This window comes from Vulpes lagopus, chromosome 3 (assembly GCF_018345385.1).
Source record: "Vulpes lagopus strain Blue_001 chromosome 3, ASM1834538v1, whole genome shotgun sequence".
Lineage (NCBI taxonomy): Eukaryota > Metazoa > Chordata > Mammalia > Carnivora > Canidae > Vulpes > Vulpes lagopus.
The window spans coordinates 115095729-115122363 of NC_054826.1; the positions used below are offsets into that span (position 1 = coordinate 115095729).

A 26635-nucleotide genomic window follows, 5' to 3' on the forward strand; every position below is an offset into this window, starting at 1 on the left:
GACCAGGGAGGTGGTGGAAGGGTTTCAAAGAAGTAAACTCAGTGGGATGTAATGTAAGAGGCAGAGTCAACAGAAAGTGCTCATGGATTAGATGTAAAGGACAATTGTCTATCTTGGCAAGCAGCCTAACTCTCCTGAATGAAGATTTCCTTGCTTGTAGGTTTCAGGCCCCCAACTCTTAGGATGTTGTAGGGATAAAAGGAAATGGTGTATGTAATGTGCTTAGCCCAGCGCTCAGCCCTTAGTGAGGGCTCAGTGGATTGAGGCATTGAGCCCCAGTGTGGGCAGAGGTGGTGCTCCAGCCAAGCAGTCAGGAGATGGAAGCAGACACCTGCCACCCTGGGGCTCTCCTGGCAGAGCACAGAGGCCGCGATGGCACCCCCAACCTCTCCTTTCCTCCAGAGAGCTCCTTGAGGCTGCCAAAGTCCATCCACCCAGGCGGGAAAACTTGGCTGGATCTTAAACATTCATTTTGGGTTCCGGTGGCAGCCTTTAAAGACCAAGCCAGCTGCCAGGGCTCCTGGGGAGTTTTAGTCCATTTGCATGGCTGTCTCATGATTTGGTGCCTTTGGATGGAGCCTCATTCCAGGCAAATCCCCACGGGGGAAACCATCAGGGGGCTGGGAATTTATCCAACCAAAGTGTCCCTGAAGAGCCCCTGGCTAGGAGTGGGAAAGGGGAGCTGGTGGAGGCCAGGTTCAGTTTGCCTGTGCTTTCCTACTGGCGAGAAGCAGCCCAGGCCACCACCTGGTAGCTGCGTGATGAGGCCTGGCAAGGAGGATAAATCAGAAACCAAGAATATCCTTTCCGGACAGCCCTTCTGTCCCTTGCCCCAACCCCGAGCTGCCAGTCAGCAGGAGAAGGCTTAACCTTTAAAAGCCCAGGGACTGCGGAGCACAGGCTGAGTGTCACTCCTCTCCCTGCATCTCAGGGAAACATTGTGAAAATAGCTTTGGCTTAGACGTCAGAGAGCCAGGTCCGAAGAACTTGGTTGCTGAAGCATCTCAAGCAGGACCTTTGCATCTCATTGAGCCTCCATTTTCTGTCGGATGCATTTAAGGTCTACCTTGAGGGGACCCTTCTGTTTTGGACAGTGACAGTAGACAAATACACAGCACTCCCTCTATGCCAGGGGCTGCTCCGTGTGTATTGTGTGAATTAACTCATTTAGCCTTCATAGCAGCACTGTAACGTAGGAATTACCATCATTTTGTGAACGGGGAAACTGAGGCCATGCTAGCAGAAGTCAGGATTCAAAGTCAGGTCATCTGGGTCTAGAATCTGGGCTCTCGGTCATGGAGTTACACAGGTTCAAATATTTATCAGGCCCCTACTATGTTGAGGTGTTGTGCCTGGTTGCTGGAGAAATAGCAGAAAGGCAGAAATAATTAATCCTTCCCTGACGCTGGTATGCTAGTTGGGGCAAGACAAATCAACACCTAAAACATAATAGAATATGGGGACAGGGGCTGGAGCATCATTTTAAACTGGGTAATATAAGCTGAGAAAGGGGCGGCCGTGCAAAGATGAAGGAGAGGAGCATTCTAGGCAGAGGAATGGGCAAGTGCAAAGGCCCTGGGGCCAGAATGATCAAGAAGGCACAAGTGGCCAGAGCCTAGTTAATGCTGTAAGTGAAATACACATGAGGTCAGAGCAACAAGTAGGGGTCACGGTAAGCTCAGATGACAAGTCTTTATTGAACACCTACTGTGTGTCTGAGACTGTTAGGCAGCGGGGAAACCAGTGAACACAACAGATGTGGCTTCTGCCTTCACGAAGGAGTGAGATGACATGCGTGCGGGGATACTTAGCACATAGCAGATGCTCAGTGGGTGTGCTTTTCTCTTTCCCTGTGTGTAAGTTGATGTGAAAATGCTCCCCTGGGTTTCTGCCTAACTCCCAACCCCCCACATTAAAGTAGGATGTAGTTGGCTTATAATGGCAATCATTTCTAGAGACGGGCTGGGCAAGGGCATTATTCACCCACGAACAGGTGGGTGAAGGACAAGCAGAGTGAGCAGAAGGGGCCGGCCTTCCCTCTCTGTCCGGGAGCTAATGCCCTGCCCAGGCCAAGCGAGGTAGGGTCTTTGGGGCTTGACTCACAGCCACTCTCTTTGTGATCCTCAGTCTCAGAGTGGGCCTGGGAAGAGTGTCTGCTGGCTCAGTGTCAAAGTTCTCATGATGTGATTGCTTTTAGGTCTTATTCTGTTTAATTTGATCAGGGCTGGAGAAGCAGAGGAGAGGCAGCCTATGGGTGATTCATGGGTGGGATCCTCTTCCATTCCTGTTCAGGCCTCTCAGTGATGTCTTTGGTAAGGAGGGGCCAGGACACTTAAAAGATGCATGGACAACCGTGTGATAACGTGAGGGTCCCCAGCCTTACTACAGGATGTTTCCCTAAAGCCCAGTGTGGCGCTAAGGTGTTTGAGGACTACGGCAAATCATTCTTTCTCAGGTTATTGAGCATGACTCAGAAAAGAAGGCACAAGAGGCAAAAAGAGAAGGGCAGAAATTCGATGGTCACTCTTTCCACTTATAGTAAGAGGCAGGCTTCATTAAGGCTTATTAGTAAGTCCCAGGCACATTCCCAGGACTCTCTCAGTTGATCCTCAACAACTAAACAAGGGAGGTAGTAGGGTTATGCCCATTTTACAGAGGAGGAAACTGAAGCTCAGGGAGCTCAGGTGACTTGCTAAAAGTTACTGTATTAGCTAAGGTCAGGTAAGGCTGTGGTAGTAGGTCAGCCACACTGGTTTGTGGTTTGCCACAGTAGAAGCTTATCTCTTGCTTGCACACTGGTGTTTGCGGGTCCTTTCATGAGCTGCCTTCCACGCAAGGATTCAGCGATCCAGGCCCCTTCCGTTTTGTGGCTCTGCTATCTTCTCAGGCCTTGGAGGGTTTCGCCTCCAGCTGGTGGTTAGGGGAGGGGAAGAGAGAGAGAGAGAGATGAGGATTGTGTGGGAAGCTTTAATAGACCAGGTCTGGAAGTTCTACCTGTCCCTTCCACTTCGACTCAGACCGTGTTGGCTACAGCTCCCTCTACAGGGGAGGCCAGGATTGTAGTCCAGCTGCTTGTCCAGGAAGAAGAGGCTTTGGTGACCTCACAGCCGTCTCGGCCACAGACACCCAAGGGTGCAAATGAAAGCCAGCCTGGGCCATGGACAATCTTGCTGTGCTGCCTTCCTAAGCACCTGTTGCCTCTGAGTTCACCGTGAGCGTCAGCACTGGGGAATCCCACCTCACTGAACTCCAGGCTCGAGGAATTCAAGCTTACAAGAGTGGTCCTCGTAGTGAATTCGCCACACTCCTTTTGGCTGGCAAGCACAGTGTACCTACTGACGTAGAAGAATAGTTAGACTGGCGGTTTTCAGCTGGGCTGATTTTGTCCCCCAGCAGATGGTTGGCAGTGTCTGGAAGCGTTTTTGGTTGACACAACTCCAGGGGTGCTGTCGGCATCCAGTGGGTGGAGGTCAGGGATGCTGCTCACACCCCACAGTGCATGGACAGCGCCCCCCTGGGATGGTGACACCCTGAGCTAGAGCAATGAGGTCTGCTGGTCTTGGAGTTTGGGGGATGGGAGTAGTGACCGCTGTGAAGGGCAGGTTGACGCCAGCTCAGAGCCAGTCTGCTCCAGTTATGCACCTATTTGAGGCATGTTTATTCTCCTTATGGCATTTTAACCTCTCTTCATTTCTAGTGGTTTTTCTTTGGCCGCCTGAGTGTGAAGAATTCAGGGGCAGAAACTTGAGTCAATTTGTGCTCATCTATATAGATTTTTCAAATGGCTTCCCTGCTTCCACCCATAAAAATTTGGGCAGACAGAAGCATCCTGCTCAGCAAACAAGCCCCTTTCCCAGGTGATGTGACCTGCACAGATGGGGCGCAGCCTGGCTCCGCAGGAGAGAAGCAGAATATTTTAAAATCTGGGCTCTATTCCTCCCTACCTTGTGATTTATGGGTGCATGTCACCTGCATGTGGTGACACAAAGGGTTTATAAGGGTAAAGGAGTTCTCCTGGCTTTTCAGTGTTGTTATTAGAAAGGATATATATATACACATACACATATATACATATATATGTGTATATATAGTACAACCATATAGGAGAGAGTAGAATGAAAAGTAAAAGTCCCTAATTCTCCCTACTTAAAGGTAATTTACTTTTAACAAGGCTTCTTTCTAGGAATATATGCACAGATGTGTATGTAAGTGTGTGCATGTACGTATGTGTATACATGGTAGGTGTACACGAATGTGTGTGTGTATCTCCATCCGCTACCTCTAGTATCCAGAATATATATACTTTTCTGTAACTTGCTCTTTTCACATAATACATCTTGGACATCTTTTCATACTGGCATATTTTATATGTGTATATGAGAGCCAGGCACTGTGGATACAATAATGAACAAATTAGACCACAATCCCTGGTTTCATCAGATGACGACCTGAACGTGGGAAGACAGGTAGTAAACAAAGCGAGTCACTGTATGATGCCATGTAGAGAAGATGTTCAGTGCTAAGGAGTAAACAGAATGAAGGAAGGAGAACAGGGAGGAGTAGGGTGAGGATTGCAGTTTTTTCCAAGGTGGTCAGGAAGGGCCTCACGGAGAAGGTGACATTTGAGCCGAGTTGTGAAGGAGTTGGAGGTGTGCCATGTGGATGTGGATGTAGGAAGGGCATTGTAGCCAAAAAGAATACCAAGTGCAAAAGCCCTTACACGAGAGAAATAGCAAGGAGATCAGTGTGGCTAATGTGGAGTACAGATTCCCCCTAATTGTTTTTGTTTTTGTTTTTTTTAAGATTTTACTTACTTATTCATGAGAGACACAGAGAGAGGTAGAAACATAGGCAGAGGGAGGAGTAGGCTCCATGCAGGGAGCGTGACGCAGGACTCGATCTCAGGACTCCAGGATCACATCCTGGGCCAAAGGCGGATGCTAAACCACTGAGCTGCCCAGGCGTCCCATCCCTCTAATTATTTTTAATGACCACATGATGTTTCATTAACTCCAGGAGTTGAAGAATTTACTTAATTAGTCCCCTGTTAATAACATTGGGATTCATTCCAGGGTTTTTTGCAGTTAGGAACATTATTGGAGTGGTCACCCTCAACATGTCTCCCTGGATGTGTCCAGATGTACTATGAGCTGAAAACCCAGCAGTGGGCTTGCTCGGTCAAAGCATATGTGCTTGTCCATTTGGATAGCTATTGTCAAAATTTACAGTCCAGGGATGCCTGGGTGGCTCAGTCAGTTAAGCATCCAACTCTTGATTTTGGCTCAGGCCACAATTCCTGGGGTCCTGGGATCGAGCCCCACATTGGGCCCCCTGCTCAGCAGAGAGTCTGCTTCTCCCTTTGCCCCTCCCCCTGCTCATGCTCACACTCTATTTCTCTCTCTCTCAATCTCAAATAAAAAAATAAAATCTTAAAAAAAAAGAACTCCAGAAACTTAGTAATAAGACAAACACTCCACAATCCAATAAAAAGTGGGCAAAGATTTGAACAGACGCACTTCATGAGAAGACACAGCAATGACAAAGAAGCGCCTGAAAAGATGCTGTGCTTCATTAGTCATCAGAAATGCAAAGTAAAACCACAGTAAGATCCACTGCACGCCCACTAGTATAACTAAGTTTATTTATTTATTCTAAAGATTTTATTTATTTATTCATGAGATGCACAGATTGAGAGGAAGAGAAACAGGCAGAGGGAGAAGCAGGCTCCCTGCAGGGAGCCCCATGCAGGACTCGATCCCAGGACCCCAGGATCACGACGTGAGCCAAAGGCAGATGCTTGACCATCTGAGCCACTCAGGTGCCCCTTGATTTGAATCTTTTGTTTGCTATTGTGATTAGAGAGCATCAGGGTGCCAGACCCTTCTGTTCAGGCCCAGGCCAGTGTTTCTGGCCACATGTCATCTGGTTATTGTGGTCATTTGGATGGATAACCTGGCTGGAGGACCCACCAGGAGGTCCTCAATATCTCTCCAGATAGGGCAGCCTGGTTCACTCCTGTGTCCCCCACGATTTACCAGGCTCCCTTCTGCTCTAGGATCCAACAACCCTGTGGCCAGCCTGTGAACAGGGTAGCCACACAGACCTAGAAGCTGATATTTCTGTGGCATTAAAAAAAAAACAGATTAATGAGGGCACCTGGCTGGCCCAGTCAGAAGAGCAAGTGACTCTTGATCTCAGGGTGGTGAGTTCAAGCCCCACGTTGGGCATGGAGCCTGCTTTTTATAAAAGAGGAAGAAGCAGGTTAACAGCTATAAAAGTAAAACAGTTGAATTCGTGTGTTTATTTTTTATTATCTCGACATTTCATTGAAAACCTTTAAAAAAAATATTGGAAGAATTATCCAGTCAACACCCCTATTCCCAACCATCTAGATTTTACAATGAATATTTTGCTGTTTGCTTTATCACACATCTACCCATCTCTCCATATTTCAGTTTATATTTTTTTCATGTATCTCAAGATCAGTTGCAAACAGTAACCCCATTCATTTGTTTTTTAAAGTTGACTTTTTGTTGAAGTTTAACATACAGAAAAGCATTACATGGGCTTGATACATAGGTTGGGGGGTTGGGATGGGCTGAAAGGTCCAGCCCTTAAATCCTGCCCTGGTCTTTCTGGCAACCCGCCCCCACCCTGAAACTATCTGGAAACTATCTCATGAGTATACAAGAAGACACTCATCGATTGAAGATTCCATGGGTCTTAGAAGCTCTTGTGTCATGAACCAGGGACTACGACCAAATATTATAACAAAAGTTGCTCCCATCCCCCCTATCACATAGGAAATTACAAGGGTTTTAGGAGCTTTGTGTCAGGAAGTAGGGGCAGAGACCCAATATATATATTTTTATTATGTCACTTTCATGGCCATCCATTTACATATTGTCTGTGGCTGCTTTCTGCTACAATGGCAGAGGAGTTGGGACAGAGACTAGAGATGGCCCTTGAAGCCTAAAATATTTACGGTCTGGCTCTTTATGGTTAAAGTCCACCTACTTTGCACTAAAGTAACACCTCTGGGCTCTCTTATATTCATTTTATTATTTGATTTATTCTCTGTTGTCTTGTATTCACTCCTCCCAGGGAAGAATTGACTTACCTGTCTGGGAACCTGGTGAGTTTTCATGTGGAGGTCCACGGTCCTTTGCTGGATAGGATTAAGGTAGTAGAGATCTCCCAGCCCTCCTCTCCTGTGTGGTACCTTCCTGCCCACAACGGGTAGCATTCTCTGTAGCTCCTTCAGTGAGCCTGCTGATCATGCTTGACCCTGCCGCTTCAAGGCCTGCTCTGTGTTTGGGTCAGAGAAGTTTATTTATTTATTTATTTTTAAATGTTATTTAAATTCAGTTGTTAACATATAGTGTATCATTAGTTTCAGAGGTAGAGGTCAGTAATTCATCAGTCTTATATAACACCCAGTGCCTATTCCATCAAATGCCCTCCTTAATGCCCATCACCCAGTTACCCGGTCTCCCTACCCCTACCCCTCCAGCAACCCTCAGCTTGCTTCCTGTGATTAAGAGTCTCTTATGGTTGATCTCCCTCTCTGATTTCATCTTGTTTTATTTTTTCTTCTCTTTTTCTATGATCCTCTGTTTTGTTTCTTAAATCCACATATGAGTGAGATCATATGATAATGGTCTTTCTCTGATTGACTTATTTCACTTAGCGTAACACCCTGTAGTTCCATCCATGTCATTGCAAATGGCAAGATTTCAATTTGTTGATGGCTGGGTAGGATTCCATTGTGTGTGTGTGTGTGTGTGTGTGTGTGTGTACACCACATCTTTATCCATTCATCTGTTGATGAATATCTGGGCTCTTTCTGTAGTTTGGTTCTTGTGGACATTGCTGCTATAAACATTGGGGTACATAGGCCCCTTTGGATCACTACGTTTGTATTTTGGGGGTGAATCCCTAGTAGTACAATTGCTGGGTCATATGGTAGCTCTATTTTCAACTTTCTGAGGAACTTCCATACTGTTTTCCAGTAGTCAGATAAGTTTAATTCCAGAAGAACAAATAGTGGGGTCAGGCCACTTTCTACAATCCAGCCAAGATACCAATCCAACTGATACTTTGTTCTACATCTAACACAGTATATCTAACCTGACCCCATGAGAAGCACCTGGGAAGCATTTGAAAAACACTGGCATCCAGTCCCCTATCCTAAACCAGTCAACAGAATCTCTTGCGCTGAGGTCTGGGCACTGGTATTTTTTAAAAGCCTTGTGAGTGATTCACATGTTTGTGGTATTTCTCCTTTATTTTCTCAATTATTTCTCAATTGTTTTAGAAGATGGAGAAGGGAATATTTGATTAATTGTCCCCCTGAAGCTTCAACAGGTGTCTTGCAAGTAGCTCTGAAGCCAGTTTGTAGCGAACGTTTCCCCCAGAGCAATGCCAGCATCTCAGAGACAAGTGTACAAGGATGATCCTCTTTCAGATATATAAATTTTGGTTGTTCATGTAAAAACAAGCACATTACGTTACCGTCACACTTTTAAATGCTTCCTCCTAGACGGTGTGATTCAGTTCTGAAAGTGATTCTTCAACCCATATGTCATCTTTATAAACGCAGGCTCCACATGGCTCAGTTTCCACACAGAAGAGTAAAGAAATGGTCCAGCAGTGGTCCAAAGGAATTTCAAAAGGAACTTTGATTTTTTTTTTTAAGATTTTTTTTTTTTCTTAGAGAGAGAGGATGAGAGGGGCAGAGGGAGAGGGAGAGAGTCTCTAGCAGACTCCACACTGAGCATGGAACCCGACTTGGGGCTTGATCTCATGACTCTGAGATCACAACCTGAGCCAAAGACTCTTGGCTATACCAAGCTGGTCTTTGACCAGCTATACCACCCAGGCACCCCAAAAGGAATTTCAGTTTTGACTCCTGTGTCTTGAGGAAGCAGGAAGAGACCTGATCTAAAGCCACAGTGACAGGTCTCAGAGGCCTCTTTCTCTACTCTCCAATTTGTGCAGTGGATTAATGAGGGAAAACCCCAGGTCACATGCTTTCCCTTTAAGGCAGGGTTCCTGAGCCTCAGTCCACGTGGACAGTTTGAGCCAGGAGATTCTTGGTTGTGAGGCTATCCCAAGCATGGTAGGAAGTTTAGCCACATCTACTCCCTAGTGGTGACAATTCGGACATCTCCTGACATTGGCATATTTGGGGAGCAAAATGGGCCCAGCTGAGAACCCCTGCATAAAAGAAATTGAACAACTCCCATTAAGCCAGTATTTCCTGTAGACCTGGCCAAAAGGGGCCTCTGCCTGGGGCCTTATGCTTTCAGTGGGGCAAGAGGTGTGGAGGCAAGTGCAAGGAGTCGAGGTCACATGCCCACCACATGCCCAGGGCTCTCTCTAGGCATCTTCAGGAAAGCGAGCCATGATGGTAGTATGTGACCTCTAGCCCCAAGAGGTAATAATAGGCTGATCTTGTAAATCAACACATGGATAAAATCATTTAGTGCAATCAAGAATCCATATAACGAGGGCTGACACGTTAATAAGTACTATATAAGTGTTAGATGCTAGTATTATATTTTTCAGATCAGTCCCCTGTACACGTAAGACAGCTTCCTTGTCCACTGTCTACCTGAAGGAGCGTCCATTCTCATGTTGGAAGCAAACCTGACCCTGTTGGACCCTAGGGGGATGATGGGAAGGTCTCCCACATGGCACTTTTGTGAGGGGTTTTTGAGGCCTGTTGTGACTCTTGATGCTTCTTGCCTTACAGGCCAGCTTGAGGACCTAACTCAAATGCGTACGTGCACTGTATTTCTACTCCGAGTCTTGTTTTTGTCATATAGCAGAGTCAGTGGAATGGGGAATGGGTGAGACTTTCTGAGACAAGAGAAGGAAAAATGTTGCTGGACTGAGTGTCCATCCCAACTGTGCCACATGCCAGCTCTATGACCTTGGGCGCTCAGCCTGCTAACCCCTGTGAGTGAGCCTCTAATTCTCCATCTGCAAAAGGATATAAGTAGTACTTTCCCTAATAGGGCTGTGGTGTGGATTGAGTCAAAAAATGTATATGAACTACTTTTTTCAGTGCTTAGTGTAGGGGACACAGGATTTGGTATTGCTGAGTTTTCATTTTATTTTTTTAAAGAGTGAGAGCGTGTGCATGTGCACATGAGCAAGGGGGGATGGTGGGGGAGGGGCAGAGGGAAAGGGAAAGAGAATCGTAAGCAGATTCCATGCCCACCACGGAGCCTGATCCAATAACCCTGAACTCATGACCTGAGCCTAAATCAAGAGTTGGACCCTTAACCAACTGAGCCACCCAGGTGCGCCCTGGTTTTGCTGATTTTTAATTATAATACTGTTATCTAAACTGCCATTTTGACCATTGGAAGAAGGAACATGGGAAAAAACGTTCTGTCCGAGCAGCTGCTGTGAATCACAAAGTGAAACCTCACTCTTCCGTCATGGATGAAACTTCTTAGAACCAAAGAAATGTCATAGTTGAAAAGAGTCTTAAAACCTACGTTTACCCATACATTATATAAATGGAAAAATTGAGGCCCAGGTAAAGGATATAATTTACTTTGTTTGGAAGAAGCACCTGCAACAGCTTCTAGCTTTCAGAGAGGAAAAAAAAGAGCGAGAGCTATAGGTTGAGGAAGATTTGCAAAAGCTGATGAGAGAGTGGATACCATTGTTGGGGTGTGTCAGAGCTGATGTATGGTGACGCCTGGGTGGCTCAGCAGTGGAGCTCCTGCCTTTGGCTCAGGGCATGATACCAGAGTCCCGGGATCAAGTCCCACATCGGACTCTCTACATGGAGCCTGCTTCTCCCTTGCCTGTGTCTCTGCCTCTCTCTCTCTCTCTTTCATAAATAAATAAAATCTTTAAAAAAGAAAAAAAAAAGCTCATGTACGGAGAGGAGGGGACAGGAGGGAAAGAGGACAAGGAGCTTGCTTTGGGGGCTCCTCTGAAGGTTGAGAGATGATGACTCCTGAACATCCAGACAAAGTGTGGGGATCCCTCCACACTGAGGAATTAGGGAGGACTGGCAAACAGCCCAGGGTGGGTTTTGCTGGCTTCATGCATTGTTGTTTTTTGTTTGTTTGTTTGGGGGGGGTTGTTTGTTTTTTCAGAAATGGGGAACAGCTTAACTCAGCACCCAAGAAGGTAGACTGTGGGGCCTCTGATGAGGTGGGGTTCTGACCATGACCTGGGGCACCCCTGCACTGTGTTGTCACCCTCAAAGTTGCATATGAGGGTATCACCTTGTGAACCAAACTTGCAGAAATGGGGAGCTGTCGAGATTTTTTTTTCCTTTTAATTTGCAGTGTTTATGACACCCACATGCTAAGTCATCCAGCTTCCCTTCCAGACCGGCTGCCTCTGCGAACTAAATTAGCAACCAAAAGAGTTTAGCTCTTGTGGGGAAGAACAGATTCATTTTCACAGCAAATATCAACATGTGAAAGCCTCAGACTGCCCCTGACTCACTCAGGGCACCTAGATTTTGACTGGAGCAGTGAGCAATGCCCCCCTGCACCTCCCTGGGCCTCGGTCCCCCACCCCTGGCTGTAAAGTGGGCCAGTGATAGCAAGTGCCTGAGAGCAGTGGTTCTCCATGGAAAAGAGTTAGGTGATGCTGCTAGGAGATGTATGGCGATGCCTGGCAGTAACTTTGGGTTGTCACAACTGGAGAGAGGACTGCTAGTGGCGTCTGGTGCATCTAAATATCCTGTAGGGCTCCGAACAGCCCTACAACACAGAATGACCAGGCCCCACATGTCAGTAGTGCTAAAGGGGAGAAACCTTATTCTAGAGGGTTGATACATAGATTTAGCAAGTTAATCCACGTGATATGCTTAGCCCTGGGCCATACATCATCTAGTAGGCACTTAATAAAGCAGTGTTAACTCTCCATGCTCCTCCAAAGCCTGTCCCTGAGCCCAGTGAGTACCCCTCATCATGCTTTGTTTTGCCAGAGGGATTTCCCTCACCTAAATTGCCATGGTGATTGGTGCCACAGAAGCAGACAAATATGTTGGTAATTCTTTAGAGATAAGGTGAGCTTAAAATTCCAGAAAGTGGCATATGCCAGGTGTACCCATGCCTCCCATCTGGCAGTGGAACTGGACTTTGGTGGCTTGCCTGTCTGCACAGAGGGCCATCCTCTGAGTCCATAGCATGGGCGCTTGAGATTTGTCGAGGCTAGGGAGACAACACAGTGTGACAGGTGAGAGAACACAGGGCAAGGTGGTGGCTCTGCTCCATGTGGGGGTGGGGGGCACCAAAGGGGTTTTGTGTAAGTGTATCTTCCACTGAATGAATCCCCTTCCCTTCAATGTTAAAAATCGCTTTAAATTTTTAACTGTTTGGTGAACTATTCACACTTACTTTGACCCATTAACCAAAGCACTGAGCTTTCTGACTGATTCAGTTACAACTATAAAAAATAAATGATCACACGGTGACTATACCTTGCCTCTTGTTTGCCCCTTCACCAAATGGCCCCATTCTACTGGACTTCTTAAAGTTCTTGGGGTGCCTGGGTGGCTCAGTCAGCTAAGTGTCTGACTTGATTTTGGCTCAGGTCATGATCTCAGGATCAAGAGATCGAGCTGGGACAGGTTCCGCTCTCAGAGTAGATCTGCTTAAAATGGTCTCTCACTCTCCTCTGCCCATCCACCCACTTGCATACTATCTCTTGCTCCCTAAATAAATAAATAAGTAAAATCTTAAAAAAAAATAAAGTTCTTGTATCTGCTGGTAGTTAAAATCCGCTAAATTAAATTACTGCAGATGGGGGTGCCTGGATGGCTCCATCAGTTAAGCATCTGACCTCAGCTCAGGTCATGATCTCAGGCTCCTGGAATCGAGCCCCACATTGGGCTCCCTTGCTCAGTGGGGAGTCTGCCCCTCCCCCTGCTCATGATCTCTCTCTCAAATAAATAAATAAAATCTTGAAAAAATTTTAAAAATGAATTACTACAGATGGGGAACTCAGATGGCCAAGTTTATTGAGTATGTCTAAATCCATGAAGAGTGAATAGGTTCTTAGAGAAAATGTGAGGAGTTCTCTCCATGGGTTTTGTGCACAGACTCTGAATCTATTCTGACTGTTGTGATGCCTTTGTGCTATTCTAGATTGTATAGGTCATTGGGAAATTGCTTCCAGAAAACTAGGGCACATAGTCCAGTAATATACTGGGGACTGCAGTAGAATGAGTCCCCCATAACAACCAGCAGGGATATTTGGGGATGCCTTACAACAAAATTTCTGATTGGGATTGTTTCTAAAGAGAGAGAAAGTAGGGATCTAGTTATGAAGAATTAACTTCCTTCACAGGATATTTGCTGCAAATACTTCAAGTTTTATCACCAACTAGCTCAGTGACTTGATTTCCTTAGCTGTAAAATGGAGGGGTCAGGGTATCTGGCCCCTATCTGGATTCTGTAGGTATTCAGTCCTAATTCCCTGTTTCTCCAACAACACACTCCCTAGAATTTACAGTGATAGCAAATCTTGATATTCTCTGAGGCAACTTTTATAATAGAAGTCATTAGTTTTATTCAGCTTTGGCTTATTATAATTTGCATTTTAAATGTTTGATTTTTAAAAGACTGTCAAGATTGCCATAACTTTACCAAGTGATTTGCAAGTGCCAAAGCCTGCCAATTAACTCAGATGGTCACAGCAGCGACTGCTTCCCATCAGAAAGGCTGAATCATTTAGGAGCTCCTACCTTTCGAGGGCCAAGTGATTCACCAAGCCAAGTAACTTTGCAAATTGGGATAAGGAGCGTAGGATATTAGACTTCCTTTTAGTCTTCTTTCCCTTCTGGCGATTTAGATGTGGATTCTCTAATGGCAACTTGTTTTTTTTTCTTTTGTTTTCTTTCCAAAACAATATGTACTTACAAGAAGTGCAAACTATACTTATATAATACAGAAAGCAGAAAGTTCCCTGTTTCCCCTCCCTGGAGAGAGCCACTCTTAACAGTTTGGTGAAATTCCTCCAGACTGTTTTCTATTCTATATATTAACTTTTTTTTTTAAACAAAAAGAGATTATGTTTACATATACTATTTTGCAACTTGCTTTTGTCTCCTAGCAATATGTCTTGGAGATTTTTCTATTTCATATATATAGGTCTATCTCATTTTACAGCGACATTGGTTTCCATGGCATTATTACATCAGAAATGATTTAATTAGTCTCTGCCAGTCTGTCTGGATCCTTCCCAAAGCTGATCCTAAGACAATGACTTGGGTTCAAGTAGGCTACTAAGGAGATGACCCTTACTGAGAAAGGGAAGCAAGCCAGTAGGGGACATTTGATGAATCCAGTAACTGCAGCTTGGAAGGTCCCCAAGACCATCAGTGTCAGTGATTCCCTGGAAGGACTCACAGACTTGCCAAAGCCATTATACTCATGGTTATAGTTTATTACAGAAAAAGGAAACGGACCATAATCAACAAAGGAAAGAAGCACAGAGGGCAAAGTCCAGGAGTCCAGGAGAGACCAGACACAAATTTCTGGTTGCCCTCTCCCAGTAGAGTTGTATGTCCCAGGAAGGATGTATGGAGACACACTTGAAGGGTAACCAGTCAGGGAAGTTCACACAAGCCTTGGTGTCTGGGATATTGATCAGAGGATCAGTCCCATAGGCATTCAAGTGGCTGACGCTAGTCTCCAACCCCTGCAGAGGTCAAGCTGCTATTGAGTGGCCCAAGGACTCCACCATAAGTCATAGTTAGCATAGACTGGTGTGGCCCTGGCCGAGGGCTCTGGGTGCTCAGGAGCTGTGGGTAGCCTCTAGGATGGGCTAAGGGAGTAAACAGGGCACTCCAGCCTCAGATACACTTTTTCATGGACATTTTTTGTTATTTACATTTTTTATTCTCCCAATGTTCTAGAGCAGAAGTCAGCAAGCTTTTCCATAAGGGGCCAGATAGGAAATACTTTCAGCTTTATGGGCCGCACAGTCTCTCTTAAAGCTACTCAACTCTGCTGCTGTAGTGTAATAGCAGCTGTAGACATTGTGTAAACAAATGGGTTTGAGAAGGTTCCAATAAAACTTTATTTACAAAAAAAAAAAACAGCAGGCCAGATTTGGCAGGCTCTAATACCCAGATATTATCCAATATCTAATATCCAGAGAACATTCTTGATGTATATCATTGTCCATTTGTGCAGATAATTCTGTGGGATAAATTCTTAGAATTGCTAGATCACAAGTTATTTCAAGTAGATACTGTGAAACTTTCCCCAAAGTTGAACCAGCTTCCTCTTTCACCAACAATACCTGAGAATGTTTGAGATTTCCTTTCTTAAAAACCTTTTCCCAGGGAAAACCTACAGTCATTTACTTGGATGTTTTTTTTTTAATTCTTGAGCTTTGGAGAGTCAGCGGAAGATAGAGTATTTTGCCCTCAAGGAAAAAACCCAAGTAAAGCCTGAAATGGCCTCCTGATAGTATCTTGCTTTATCAAGGCCCACAGAGAAGGAGACTCTGGTAATTTGCTTTTGTTTGGTGAGATAAAACCTTACACTGCCTACTAGACATGGTTCGGGTGTGGTTCCTAAGTGTTACCTTTTCAAAAAAAAAAAAAAACTTCAAATACTCCTTAGTAATATCCTTTATTAAGCAAAGATTCCTGTCCTAATTTTTCCCTTCACGGACGCCTGGGTGGCTTAGCAGTGGAGCACCTCCCTTCGGCCCAGGGCGTGATCCTGGAGTCCCGGATCAAGTCCCACGTCGGGCTCCCTGCATGGAACCTGCTTCTCCCTCTGCCTGTGTCTCTGCCTCTCTCTGTGTCTCTCATAAATAAATAGATAAAATCTTTAAAAAAAAATAATTTTTCCCTTCAGCAAGGGATCTTCACAAGGTCTCCCTGTGCATACTGAACCCTTTAGCAAGTTACAAAAAATATACATGGTCCAATTTTTGTCCACATTGCTGACAGGTGCTGGACCCTTGAGTGGTACTGGACTCAATTGGAATGGGCTAGCCTTGTTCACCCTGAGTTTTTTGGTATTTAGGCAATGGATGGAGTTTTGTTTTTGTTTTTCTACTTTTCTTTCTTCTCATTCCCTGCCCCTCCCCCAATTTTTATCATTTAGAATTCTTGATGTGAACCCCACAGGGGAGAACAGAGGCTCATTAGCATTCGAGCTCTGTTTTTGGCTGCATATTTTAGCTGGTTTATTTGATAATCGGCATCCCTCCTGGGATCCAGCCCGCTTTTGCTCTGCTCCTGCTGGGTGAATCTGTGATATTTCCCATTCTGCAGTCCTTCATTTATAACACAGACACAGCCTGCCTTCCCGTTAGCAAGATGGCATGCCCGGACTACCCACACGCATATAAAGAATTAGGCAGAACTTGGCTGGGAAGATAAATCAAGCTAACCATCTCATTAGGCTTGAAAGACACAAATTAAGCTTTGCATTGGAATTAACAGAGAAGCCTTCCAAAGAGACATGCAGTACATCAAGGGGTAGAAGAAATCGCCATGGCCGCTTCTCGCAGGAAGCTTGCCTCCATTGCCCAGAACAGAGGAGACATAAAGCCTCTTTTATAAAAGGTCCACAGACAGAAATTTGGGATCAAAAGAGCAATATAACCTTCAACGAGGGCTTCTCTAGGTACAGTGTGCTGAGACATTACATACAGTATCTCACCAAAACCTCACAGTGACATATGAGGTAAAGTGCTGTCAAGAGTCCTATTTAACCCGGAAGGAAACTGAGTCTCAGAGAGATGCCTTCCCTTGTCTCAGGTTCCCAGAGCTAGCCTAATGGTCACCGAGGACGTCTGGCCCCATGGCCCACGGCCCTTATCCAGTGTGAACTGGCCCTGCGGGGGACATTGGGTTCTGTCTGGAGACATTCTGAATTGTGACAGCTGATGGGGGTGGTGCTGTTGGCATGCACTGCATGGAGGCGTGAGGTGCTGCTCAACATCGTGCAGTGCACGGGATGGCGCCCACAACAAAGAATGTCAGCAGTGCCTCAATTGGGAACCCCCAAGTTACCCCCGGGTTAACTACTCAACCAGACTCCAGTGATGGTTGACTGTCCCCCTAGAACTACCCAACTACAGGGCCCTGTACACAGCGTGGCAGGGCGATGGCTGTGAGCTTAATGTTGCATGTTGTAGAGGACGCAGCTCTCCGGCAGAAGGAACAGCCAGTGCAAAGGCCGGGCGGCTGGAACAGGCCTGGCGTGGTGAGGAACAGGAGGCCACCCAGTGCACCTGGAGTGAGGGGACTCACGGGAGGATGAGATGAGGGGAAGTGGGAGTTCTTACCATTAAAAGAAACAGATGAAAAAAAATTTTTTTAATAAATAAAAATTTAAAAAATAAAAAAAATAAAAGAAATAAAAGAAACAGATTATGTCCTAAAAGCAAAGAGCCCACGCCTGCAGTTGAGGACTTTGTAAACTAACGACCTCTGTCTTGTTCCTGCCTCCCTGTTCTGTTTCTCTCCTTCTTCTTACCTCCTCCCTGCTGCCCTCGCCCCTCTGGCTCCCTAGTGTTTGGCCACAACATGAAAAGCAGCAATGACTTCATCGGAAGAATTGTCATCGGCCAGTACTCCTCGGGCCCCTCTGAATCCAACCACTGGCGGCGGATGCTCAACACTCATCGCACCGCCGTGGAGCAGTGGCACAGCCTGAGGTCCCGGGCTGAGTGTGACCGCGTGTCTCCCGCCTCGCTGGAGGTGACCTGAGGGCTGCAGGGAAAGCAGCTTTCATTTGTTGGAAAAAAAAAAAAAAAGGAAGAAAATTTAAGACAGAAAATGTGTCACATGCCTATTATATCCACAACGCAAACACACACACACACACACACACACACACACCCTAAATCCTCTCAGAACTGAGAGGAAGCTGACTATTGAACACAAAATGGTTGCTCTCAATGAGCAAAGCCTGAGAACTCTCTGGAAACCCCATCTATATGTCACGAGCAGAGTGGACTCTGCTGTGAGACTTACTGGCAGTGTTTGCTCCTGTTGATACCCCTACCCCCAAATGCACTTTCAACCCTCAGGCCAGAGAAAGGGCCTCCCCAAGGGTGCCAGCCTCCATTGAGATGAAATTCTCCAAGAGCTTGGCCAGTGTGTGGGAGGCCCGACCCCACACCCAGAATGCACAGCTGCTGACTGGGTGGCTTCTGAACAGGCTGCTGTTCCCTGGGGTTCTTCAAACCTGATACCTTTCCCCCAAAATGTAAGTACTTTGTCTTCTCTTTAGTGGACGTGATAGATTAGACTCTGAAGAAACCAAGTGGCATCCAAAAATATGCCGGTGTAAGAAACTTCCCTGGCTTAACTGAACTTGTCCTCATGTTAGCCTACTCCTAAGGACCCCCTGTGGGTATGTATGTGAACGTTCTCGTGTGTGTCCCTGTGTGTCCTCCTGGTGAGCAAGGCGCTCGGCGGGACCTCAGTCCTCAGCCCTCTTTCTCTCTGCCTCTCCCAGCAAAATCTTACCTAGTGTCCTCCTGTCTGTCAAGACCCCACCTTCAGTAACAGCATGTGTGTATGTCAAGTAAATAGAATATGATAGAGCAAAAGTAAACTTATTTGACCGATTCGTGGTGATTGTGGCACCCAGAAGACCTGCAAAGGACAGCTACATGGATTAAAATGGCCACCACACTCCCATCCAAGATGATTCCTTCCTTTGTCATACTCTGAGCATCTGTGTTTGTGTGTCACCCAAAGTCATTTTTCTCATGCTAAGGAATTAGTGTAGTTAGAATAGATCTCTCCCTGTTAGATGCTTCTGTATCGTTCCCACAGCCTATTGTCTGGCATAATGGGGAGCTATTTATTGAAATTAAAGATTATTTATTTGTGCCATGCATTTGAGTTCTCTTTTTCTTCATGAACACGGGGCACAAAGAGTGTGAGGTGTTTCAGCCACTACTGCTGTGTAACAAACCATCCCAATGACTCAGAGCACTGATAGGGCATAGAGGTCAAGGTGGAAGGTGGGAGGGCTAGGTTCAGTGAAGTTTCTCAGGAGAAAAAAAAAAAAGAGAAGACATTTCCCTTTTCTTAAAATGACTTATCATGGTTGTACAGAAGCGGATAAAAGCATGAGAGAACAAACAGAATGAGGAAGATGGGAGCGTAGCAGGCGTTTGGCACTAGAGGGAATAGCAGCGATTGGGCCCATGGGCTTTCGAGCCAAAGAAGCCGTGGTTCAAATCGTGGGCTCACCTCTCCCTAACCGTGCATCCTTGCACAAGCCTTATAACTTCTCTGAGCTACAGTCTTCTCAGTACCTTGGTTAGGGTCCCTACCTAGCAGACCCTGAGGCTAGGACTTGGGTACAGCTTGTTTACTGGGGAGGTGACTCCAGGAAGCATAAATGGAAGAAAAAGAGGAAGGAGAAAAGCAGATGAAAGCTGCATTGACTCGAACTGTGGGTCACTGGGGCTTAGGCACACTGGGGACCCCTAGGATACACTTGAGAATGATCATGATAGGGGCACCTGGGTGGCTCAATGATTGAGCGTCTGCCTTCGGCTCAGATCATGATCCGGGGGTCCTGAGATCAAGTCCCGCATCGGGCTCCCCACAGGGAGCCTACTTCTCCCTCTGCCTATGTCTCTGCCTCTCTCTGTGTCTCAAATAAATAAATAAATAATTTTTAAAAAAATAATTTTAGGGATCCCTGGGTGGCGCAGCGGTTTGGCGCCTGCCTTTGGCCCAGGGCGCGATCCTGGAGACCCAGGATCGAATCCCACATCAGGCTCCCGGTGCATGGAGCCTGCTTCTCCCTCCGCCTGTGTCTCTGCCTCTCTCTCTCTCTCTGTGACTATCATAAATAAATAAATAATAAAAAAAATAATAATAATTTTAAATATTTTTTAAAAAGTGATCATAATGGGGAACCTGGGTTATTTAGCTCCCAACGCCTATTCCTCAGGATCTGAGGTCCACCCCTGGAGATGTGAAATGTTTGGCACACGAGGACTGTCCTATTGGGCTGCATGCCCAGCCAGCCTGCAGCAGCCACAAGGAAGATCAGATGGCCTGAGAGCTCACTCTGAGGTGGAGCATCCCCAGCATCGGCCTCCCTCATCAATAATAACAAGAGGGCTGAGCACAATGTGAAGTGCCAAACATGTTGTCCTCACGCGGAAACCCACACTGGAGATGTCATGACTCCCCTTTAAAAAAAGAGGAAGCCAGGGTTTAATGAGATGAAGTGGCCAGTAAGTGATAGTAGAATACCAGTTCAGGCCTGTCTGACTCTAGAGGCTGTTATGGGCTGAATTGTGGCCTCCTCAAAAATATGGTGTCCTGACCCCCAGGCCCTCAGGGTGTGACCCTTTTGGAGACAGAGTCTTCAGAGTCAAGTTGAAGTGAAGCCATTGACTCGGCCCTAATCCAGTATAACTGGTGTCCTTATTAAAAAAAAAAGGGGGGGGGTGCATCTGGGTGGCTAAGTGGCTACATGTCTGCCTTTGGCTCAGGTCATGGTCCCAGGGTCCTGGGATCGAGTGCCACATAGGGTTCCTGCTTCACAGGAAGAGTGCTTCTCCCTCTGCCTCTCTCTCTCTCACGAATAAATAAAATCTTTTTTTAAAAAATGAGGCAGGGGCAGAGATTAGGACCCAGGACAGATACGCACAGAAGGAAGATGATGGGCAGAGACACAGGAGAAGATGACCACCTACTAGACAGTGGGAGAGGCCTGGGCAGATCCGGCCCTCACAGCCCTCAGAAGGAACCAACCTTGCAGACACCTTGCTTTTGGACTTCTGGGCCTCCAGAAATGTGAGACCATGAATTCCTGGTGTTTAAGCCACCCTGTCTGTGGCACTTTGCTTCAGCAGGCCTGGAGACAAATGCAGAGCTGGTGTGACCAACTACGCTTGTTGGACTATCCTGTCTGAAAATAGGGGGACTCTTCTTACTCCATATGGTTAATAGGATTATCCTGGATGATGCCCGCACCCATGCGGTATTTGCTGGCTATTCCTACGAGGCACATGTCAGGCGATGTTTGCTGGTTGACCAGAGGGGACAGTTGTAGGATGGATGTCAGAGCCGTCCATGTCTCCAAGGAGAGAGTCTGCCAAGAGATGAGGGAAATGTGTCAAAGGTGAAGGAATGACTTGGTTTCTATAGAAACTTGGGTCCAAGGTGCCCTGTTATGGGCTAATGTTTTCGTTAGCATCCTCCTCCTCTTCCTCAGCTAGAAGATGGGAAAGGAGATTCATGGGCCATCTGCACACACCCTCTTGGGACGTGAAGACCCAAGTTCAAAGGGAGGAGGTAGGATGGGAGCGACGGGATGACCTTTGAAAGCCAAGTCTGTTTTCCCACAGCGAATCCTTGAGGCTCTTGTCTCTTGTCTCTCCACTCTTGAGAGTTGACAGAAACTGTGACCTTTGCCAGCCCAGCTCAGACATGCTGAGTCTCGGGGCACCGGGAACCGCTGTTTGGTGCACTGATATTTCCCTTCTGGAATGCTGGGAATCAAAGCAGGGGAAGAAAGGACTCCTTTCCCTTCTGGATGGCCAATCTTCCACTGCCAGTGGTCTACGTGCTCTTTCTTATATTCAAAAAGACCAGTGAAAATAACTCAGGGATTGGAGCGCCCGGCTGGCTCAGGTGGTGGAGCATGGGACTCTTGATCTCAGGGTTGTGAGTTTGAGCCCTGTGTTGGATGTAGAGGTTACTTAAAAAAATAAAATCTTAGAGGGGCCTGGGTGGCTCATTCGGTTAGGTGTCCGACTCTTGATTTCAGCTCAGGTCATGCTCCTGAGGTGGTGAGATTTAGCCCTGCATCAGGCTCCATGCTCAGGGGGGTGTCAGCTCGAAGATTCTCTCCCCCTGCCCCTCCCCCATGCCAGGGCACGCACACGAGATCTCTCAAATAAATAATCTTTAAAAAATAAAGGGGTGCCTGGATGGCTCAGATGGTTAAGCTCTGCCTTCAGGTCAGGTCATGATCTCAGGGCCCTGGGATTGAGCCCCACATCAGGCTCCCAGCTCTGTGGGTAGTCGGCTTCTCCCTCTCCCTCTGCCTTTCCCCACTGCTCGTGCTCTCTTTCTCTCTCTCTTTCTCAAATAAATAAATTCTTAAAAACATAAAAAGTAAAATCTAAAAAAAAAAAAAAAGCTCAGGAATGATCACTGCTATGTAAAAACTAAAAATTAAATGCCTAGGGACAAAAACGACGGCATTACCATCAAGGCTGGCAGGAGTTATCCATTGGGAGGTGGTTTTACCACTCAACCACATACCTTCCCCTCTAGTATTTTCGAAAGTTGCATAGTGATCTAATGGTAGCTAACGTGTATTAAGTGCTTATCATGTCAAGCACTGCTCTAAGCACTTTTATGAGGCCAGCATTGATTTGTTCCCATTTTGCAGATAAGGAAACTGAGGCTTATGGGTTTACATAATCAGTATGTACTTACATAATGGGTACTGCAGTGGGTGCCTGAAGGGAAAGCCATGAAATGAACCAGCCTCTTACTGTCCCTTTTATAATGGTGGTAAGGGGGCAGGGGACTTTGTTTTGTTGATAAATAAACAGAATTTTTTAAAAGCTAAGAAACTACAAGAGGTGATAGATAGATGATAGATAGATAGATAGATAGATAGATAGATAGATAGATGATAGATAATAAATAGATGATAAATGATAGATAGATGATAGATGATAGAGAGATGATAGATGATAGCAGAGAAGGTGGGGGGACAATCATCACTGAATCCCCAGACCACCATGAGCGCAGTGTGTGTGGATGTGTGTATGGGGGCAGGAGGGTGGGTCATGCCATCACACAATGAATAAAGGCTTTAGGAAGACAGAAAAATCTATACACTATGTTACGAAGAGACTTCCACAACCTCCAAATGACAGCAGATAATGTATTTGTTAAGTGCTTTCTGGTCGGTAAACTTGGGGTCTAAAGCAAGGGTTGGCAAACTATGGCCCATAGACCAAATCCACCTCGCTGCTTGTTTTTGTATTGGAACTCAGCCAGGCCCATTCCTATAGTCTTTGGCAGAGTTGAGTAGTTGTGACCGAGTCCATGTGGCCTGCAAAGCCTAAAATACTTGTTATCTGGCTCTTTATGGAAGTTTAAATTACAGTAATGTGAGATGGATGAGTCTAGAGAGCTAATGTACGGCATGAGGAATATGGCACACTCATGAGTATCATGAATATGATGAGTATGAGTACAAAATATACATCAATATATAAAATATACAAATAAATTTGCTGAGAGAGTAGATTTCTGGTACTCTCCTCACCAAAAAGGCGGTAACCATGTGAGATGATATATTAATTAGTTTGACTACAGGATCATTTCACTGTGCGTGTGTCTATCAAATCATCATGTTGCACACCTTAGATATATACAATTTTTATTAAAAATATAATTTATTTATTTTTGAAGATTTTATTTATTCATGAGAGGCACAGGGAGAGAGGCAGAGATACAGGCAGAGGGAGAAGCAGGCTCCTTCTGGGGAGCCTGATGAGGGACTCGATCCCAGGACCCCAGAATCATGACCTGAGCCAGAGGCAGATACTCAACCACTGAGTCACCCAGGTGCCCCTAAAAAACAGAATCAAAAAGAAAAAGCTTGCCTACCCTGTCTAGAGCAATGCTGCACAAACTTTAACATACACAGAGCCCCTTGATTCTGATTCGGTGGGTCTGACCTGGGGCCTGAAATTCTGCATTCTGAACAAACTCCCAGGAGACACCAGTGCTGCTGGTCGACAGACCATGCATGGGATTGAGCATATAACAAACACTTTGCTTGTTTCCATCCAGAGAGGGGGCATGAACCCATATACCAAAACCTTCACCCATCACCTGCCAACACATTATCGACACACATCATTTAGTTTATTTGCCAAATCACAGGATCCTCCACTTTCCCAAAGGATTTCCAAAGGCCTCTGTCCGACCACCCTCCTCCCCTACCTGGTGAGTTCACACTCAGAGGGTGCTTGATTTCTGTGACAGCAGGAGCCCCCGAAATGCAGTGCCCCAGATGATGGAGCGTGGGGAGAAAAGCTCCAAACTTATTTATGTTTTGTACCAACCTTTAAAAAAATTGTCAGTTTGGGGGGAGGGGAATTTTATTATAACAGACCTGCTAGTACCGTAGGTAATCCATGCACATCGCTTATATAATAAATGTATGTCATTCCTAAATAAATGCATGTGCGTGCTCTGGGGGTGTGCACCAGCACAAAGTTTTGAGGCAACTGGTAGACATGAGGCAGGAGGAGGAAACTGAACCTGAGCTGTGCTTGTAGCCTGAGTCAGGCCTTGGCAGGCTTTCCAGCCAGTGCCAGCAGGGCAACGCATGCTGCGTGGGCACGAGTTAAGTTATGCCTCACAGGCACAGCAGCGGGTGTTCCAGAGAAAAAACGAGTGGCTGGGACAGGTTCAAGTCCTCCCTGCGGGTGCCAGCCACACACAGTGTCAGAGCACCTGATGGAGCATTTCAGGAGAGGAAGGGGGGGTGTAGGGTGGAGAGTATGCAGGGTCGTCTGCTAGGAAAAGGCTTACTCTGGATCAGTGGTACGATAGTGAAATTTGCTATCACTTATTGAACACCTACTACTTGCCAGCATCTGTGCTAAGTTTTACAAACAGGTGATTTCATTTCATCTTTGCTAGGTAGGGACTGCTGTTAGCTGCTATTGTCTTAAGGAAGCAACTGCAGCCTCAGGAAAGCAAAGTGACTCCCTGACAACACATGACGTGGGAGAGAGTAAAGCTCCGATATTTAGAGATATTAATTCATAAATGCAGTGACACTCCCCATGAAACACCAGTGGATTTGAAAACATTTATTTTGGGACTCCTGGGTGGCTCAGTGGTTGAGCATCTGCCTTTGGGTCAGGTCGTGATCCCGGGGTCCCGGGATCGAGTCCCGCATCAGGCTCCCCACAGGGACCCTGCTTCTCCCTCTGCCTGTGTCTCTGCCTCTCTCCCTGTGTCTCTCATGAATAAATAAATAAGATATTTTTTTTAACAAAAGAAAACAGTTATTCGAAGTCTGAGCAAACCACACATGAGACTTCTGCACAAATAATAACATGTGCTTCTCTTGGTAGGATGCTTATTCTGGATCAGGAACCTTCTGCTGGCCCCTCCTTTAACCCCTTCTTAAGAAACCCTGAAAAGGGAAGGGGAAGGGAGGAGGGTAAACCACCTAGACCTAGGCAAGCGGTGTTCAAACATTTGCCTTCAGGGCCAGCGTGAGGTGGGGACGAGCTGAGCCCAAGCACGCAGCCCCCTCCGACCTCTCTTTTTACCTTCTGCTATGTATTTCCTCCGAGGGAGCCCCAGATGCTTTATCTCCTGTGACAGACAGGATGCAAGCTCTGTTACTCTCCCATCTCACAGAGGAGAAAACTGAGTCTCAGAGAAGCGAACCCACGCCCAAAGCCACGCAGCGGCCCCGAGGCAGGGCGGTAGTTTCTCTTCGCCGAGCAGGGCAGCTCTCAGGCTGTCCCTCTGAGCCTGAGCGTCTCCAGCGGTGCAGAGAGGAGGGAGGAGAGATGGGAGGGGAGGAGGAGGAGACTGGGGTCTATCCCAGTGGCCTGAGCTCAGCAATTCTCGCCTGCTCCCAAGAGAGCTCCTGTGACAGGGCTGTCTCCTCCACTCAGGCCTGAAGGTGGCTTCCTCGGGGCTCAGGATGCAAAGGTGGGGGTCGTGGGCCGCGGCCTCCCTGGCCCTCCTGTGTGCACAGGCCTTTCCACAGACGGACATCAGTATCAGCCCAGGTGAGCACGGGGCCAGGCCTGAGCAGGTGGAGAGGGCACCTCACGGACACCTGATTCTGTCGGTGAGGCCTGGCTGGCTCTGCAGGCCTGCTGGGCAGAGGGGAGTGGTGGGAGCACCCCCGGCTCCCCGTCCCCCACTTGGGGGGCTTTGTCCCAGGCTCAGACGTGGAGTCCTGATTTAATTTATTTTTTAAAAAATATTTTATGTATTTATTTGAGAGAAAGAGAGTGCACAACAGGGGGAAGGGCAGAGGGAGAGGGAGAAACAGATTCCCTGCGGAGTATGGAGCCCCACATGGAGCTCGATCCCAGGACCCCGGGATCATGACCGAGGTGAAGGCAGACGCTTAACCAATTGAGCCACCCAGGCACCCCGAGAGTCCTGATTTTAAATCCTAGTTTTGCATCTTAAAAACTGTGTGACTTCACCCAAATGTCTTAATCTCTCTGAGCTCAGCTTCTTTGGGAAAATGGAGGTCAGAGTGGCACCCTTTGGGGCTACTCTGCACAGGGAGGAAGATAAAGTGGGGAAGTGCTTCAGGCTTGGAGCTTGGCACCACAGGAAGGTCTGAAAAGGGTATTTCGGGTAGGGATTTGGATCTGGGTACCCCCCACCCCCACCCTGGCTGTGATAGCTGTTCCCAGGGACCTTTCAGACCTGCTGCTGTGCCACCACAGGCTGGGCATGCAAGGGGACACAGCTGTCCCTCTCATGGCCTCCCTGGAGGTCACTGCTCCGTGGCCCACTTCTGTGGGTTTTCTGTGTCCCCTGCAAATAGGACTTGCCAGCCTCTGGCATGTGCCCCGCCCCCCCGCCCCCCACGGTCCCACTTGAAAGACTCAGGGCTTC

At 46.8% G+C, this 26635-nt stretch overlaps 1 protein-coding gene across 2 annotated transcripts in view; it reads left to right on the top strand.

Annotated features, from left to right (window-relative positions):
- The window catches only part of SYT17 (synaptotagmin 17), a 75124-nt gene extending 56261 nt beyond the window's left edge, over positions 1-18863 (top strand). For both annotated transcript variants that reach the window (XM_041749214.1, XM_041749213.1), the window contains exon 8: positions 17526-18863. In XM_041749214.1, the coding sequence (XP_041605148.1) occupies positions 17526-17722 (197 nt within the window). In that variant the 3' untranslated portion in view covers positions 17723-18863. The remainder of the gene's footprint in view (positions 1-17525) is intronic.
- Positions 18864-26635: the final 7772 nt, after the last annotated feature.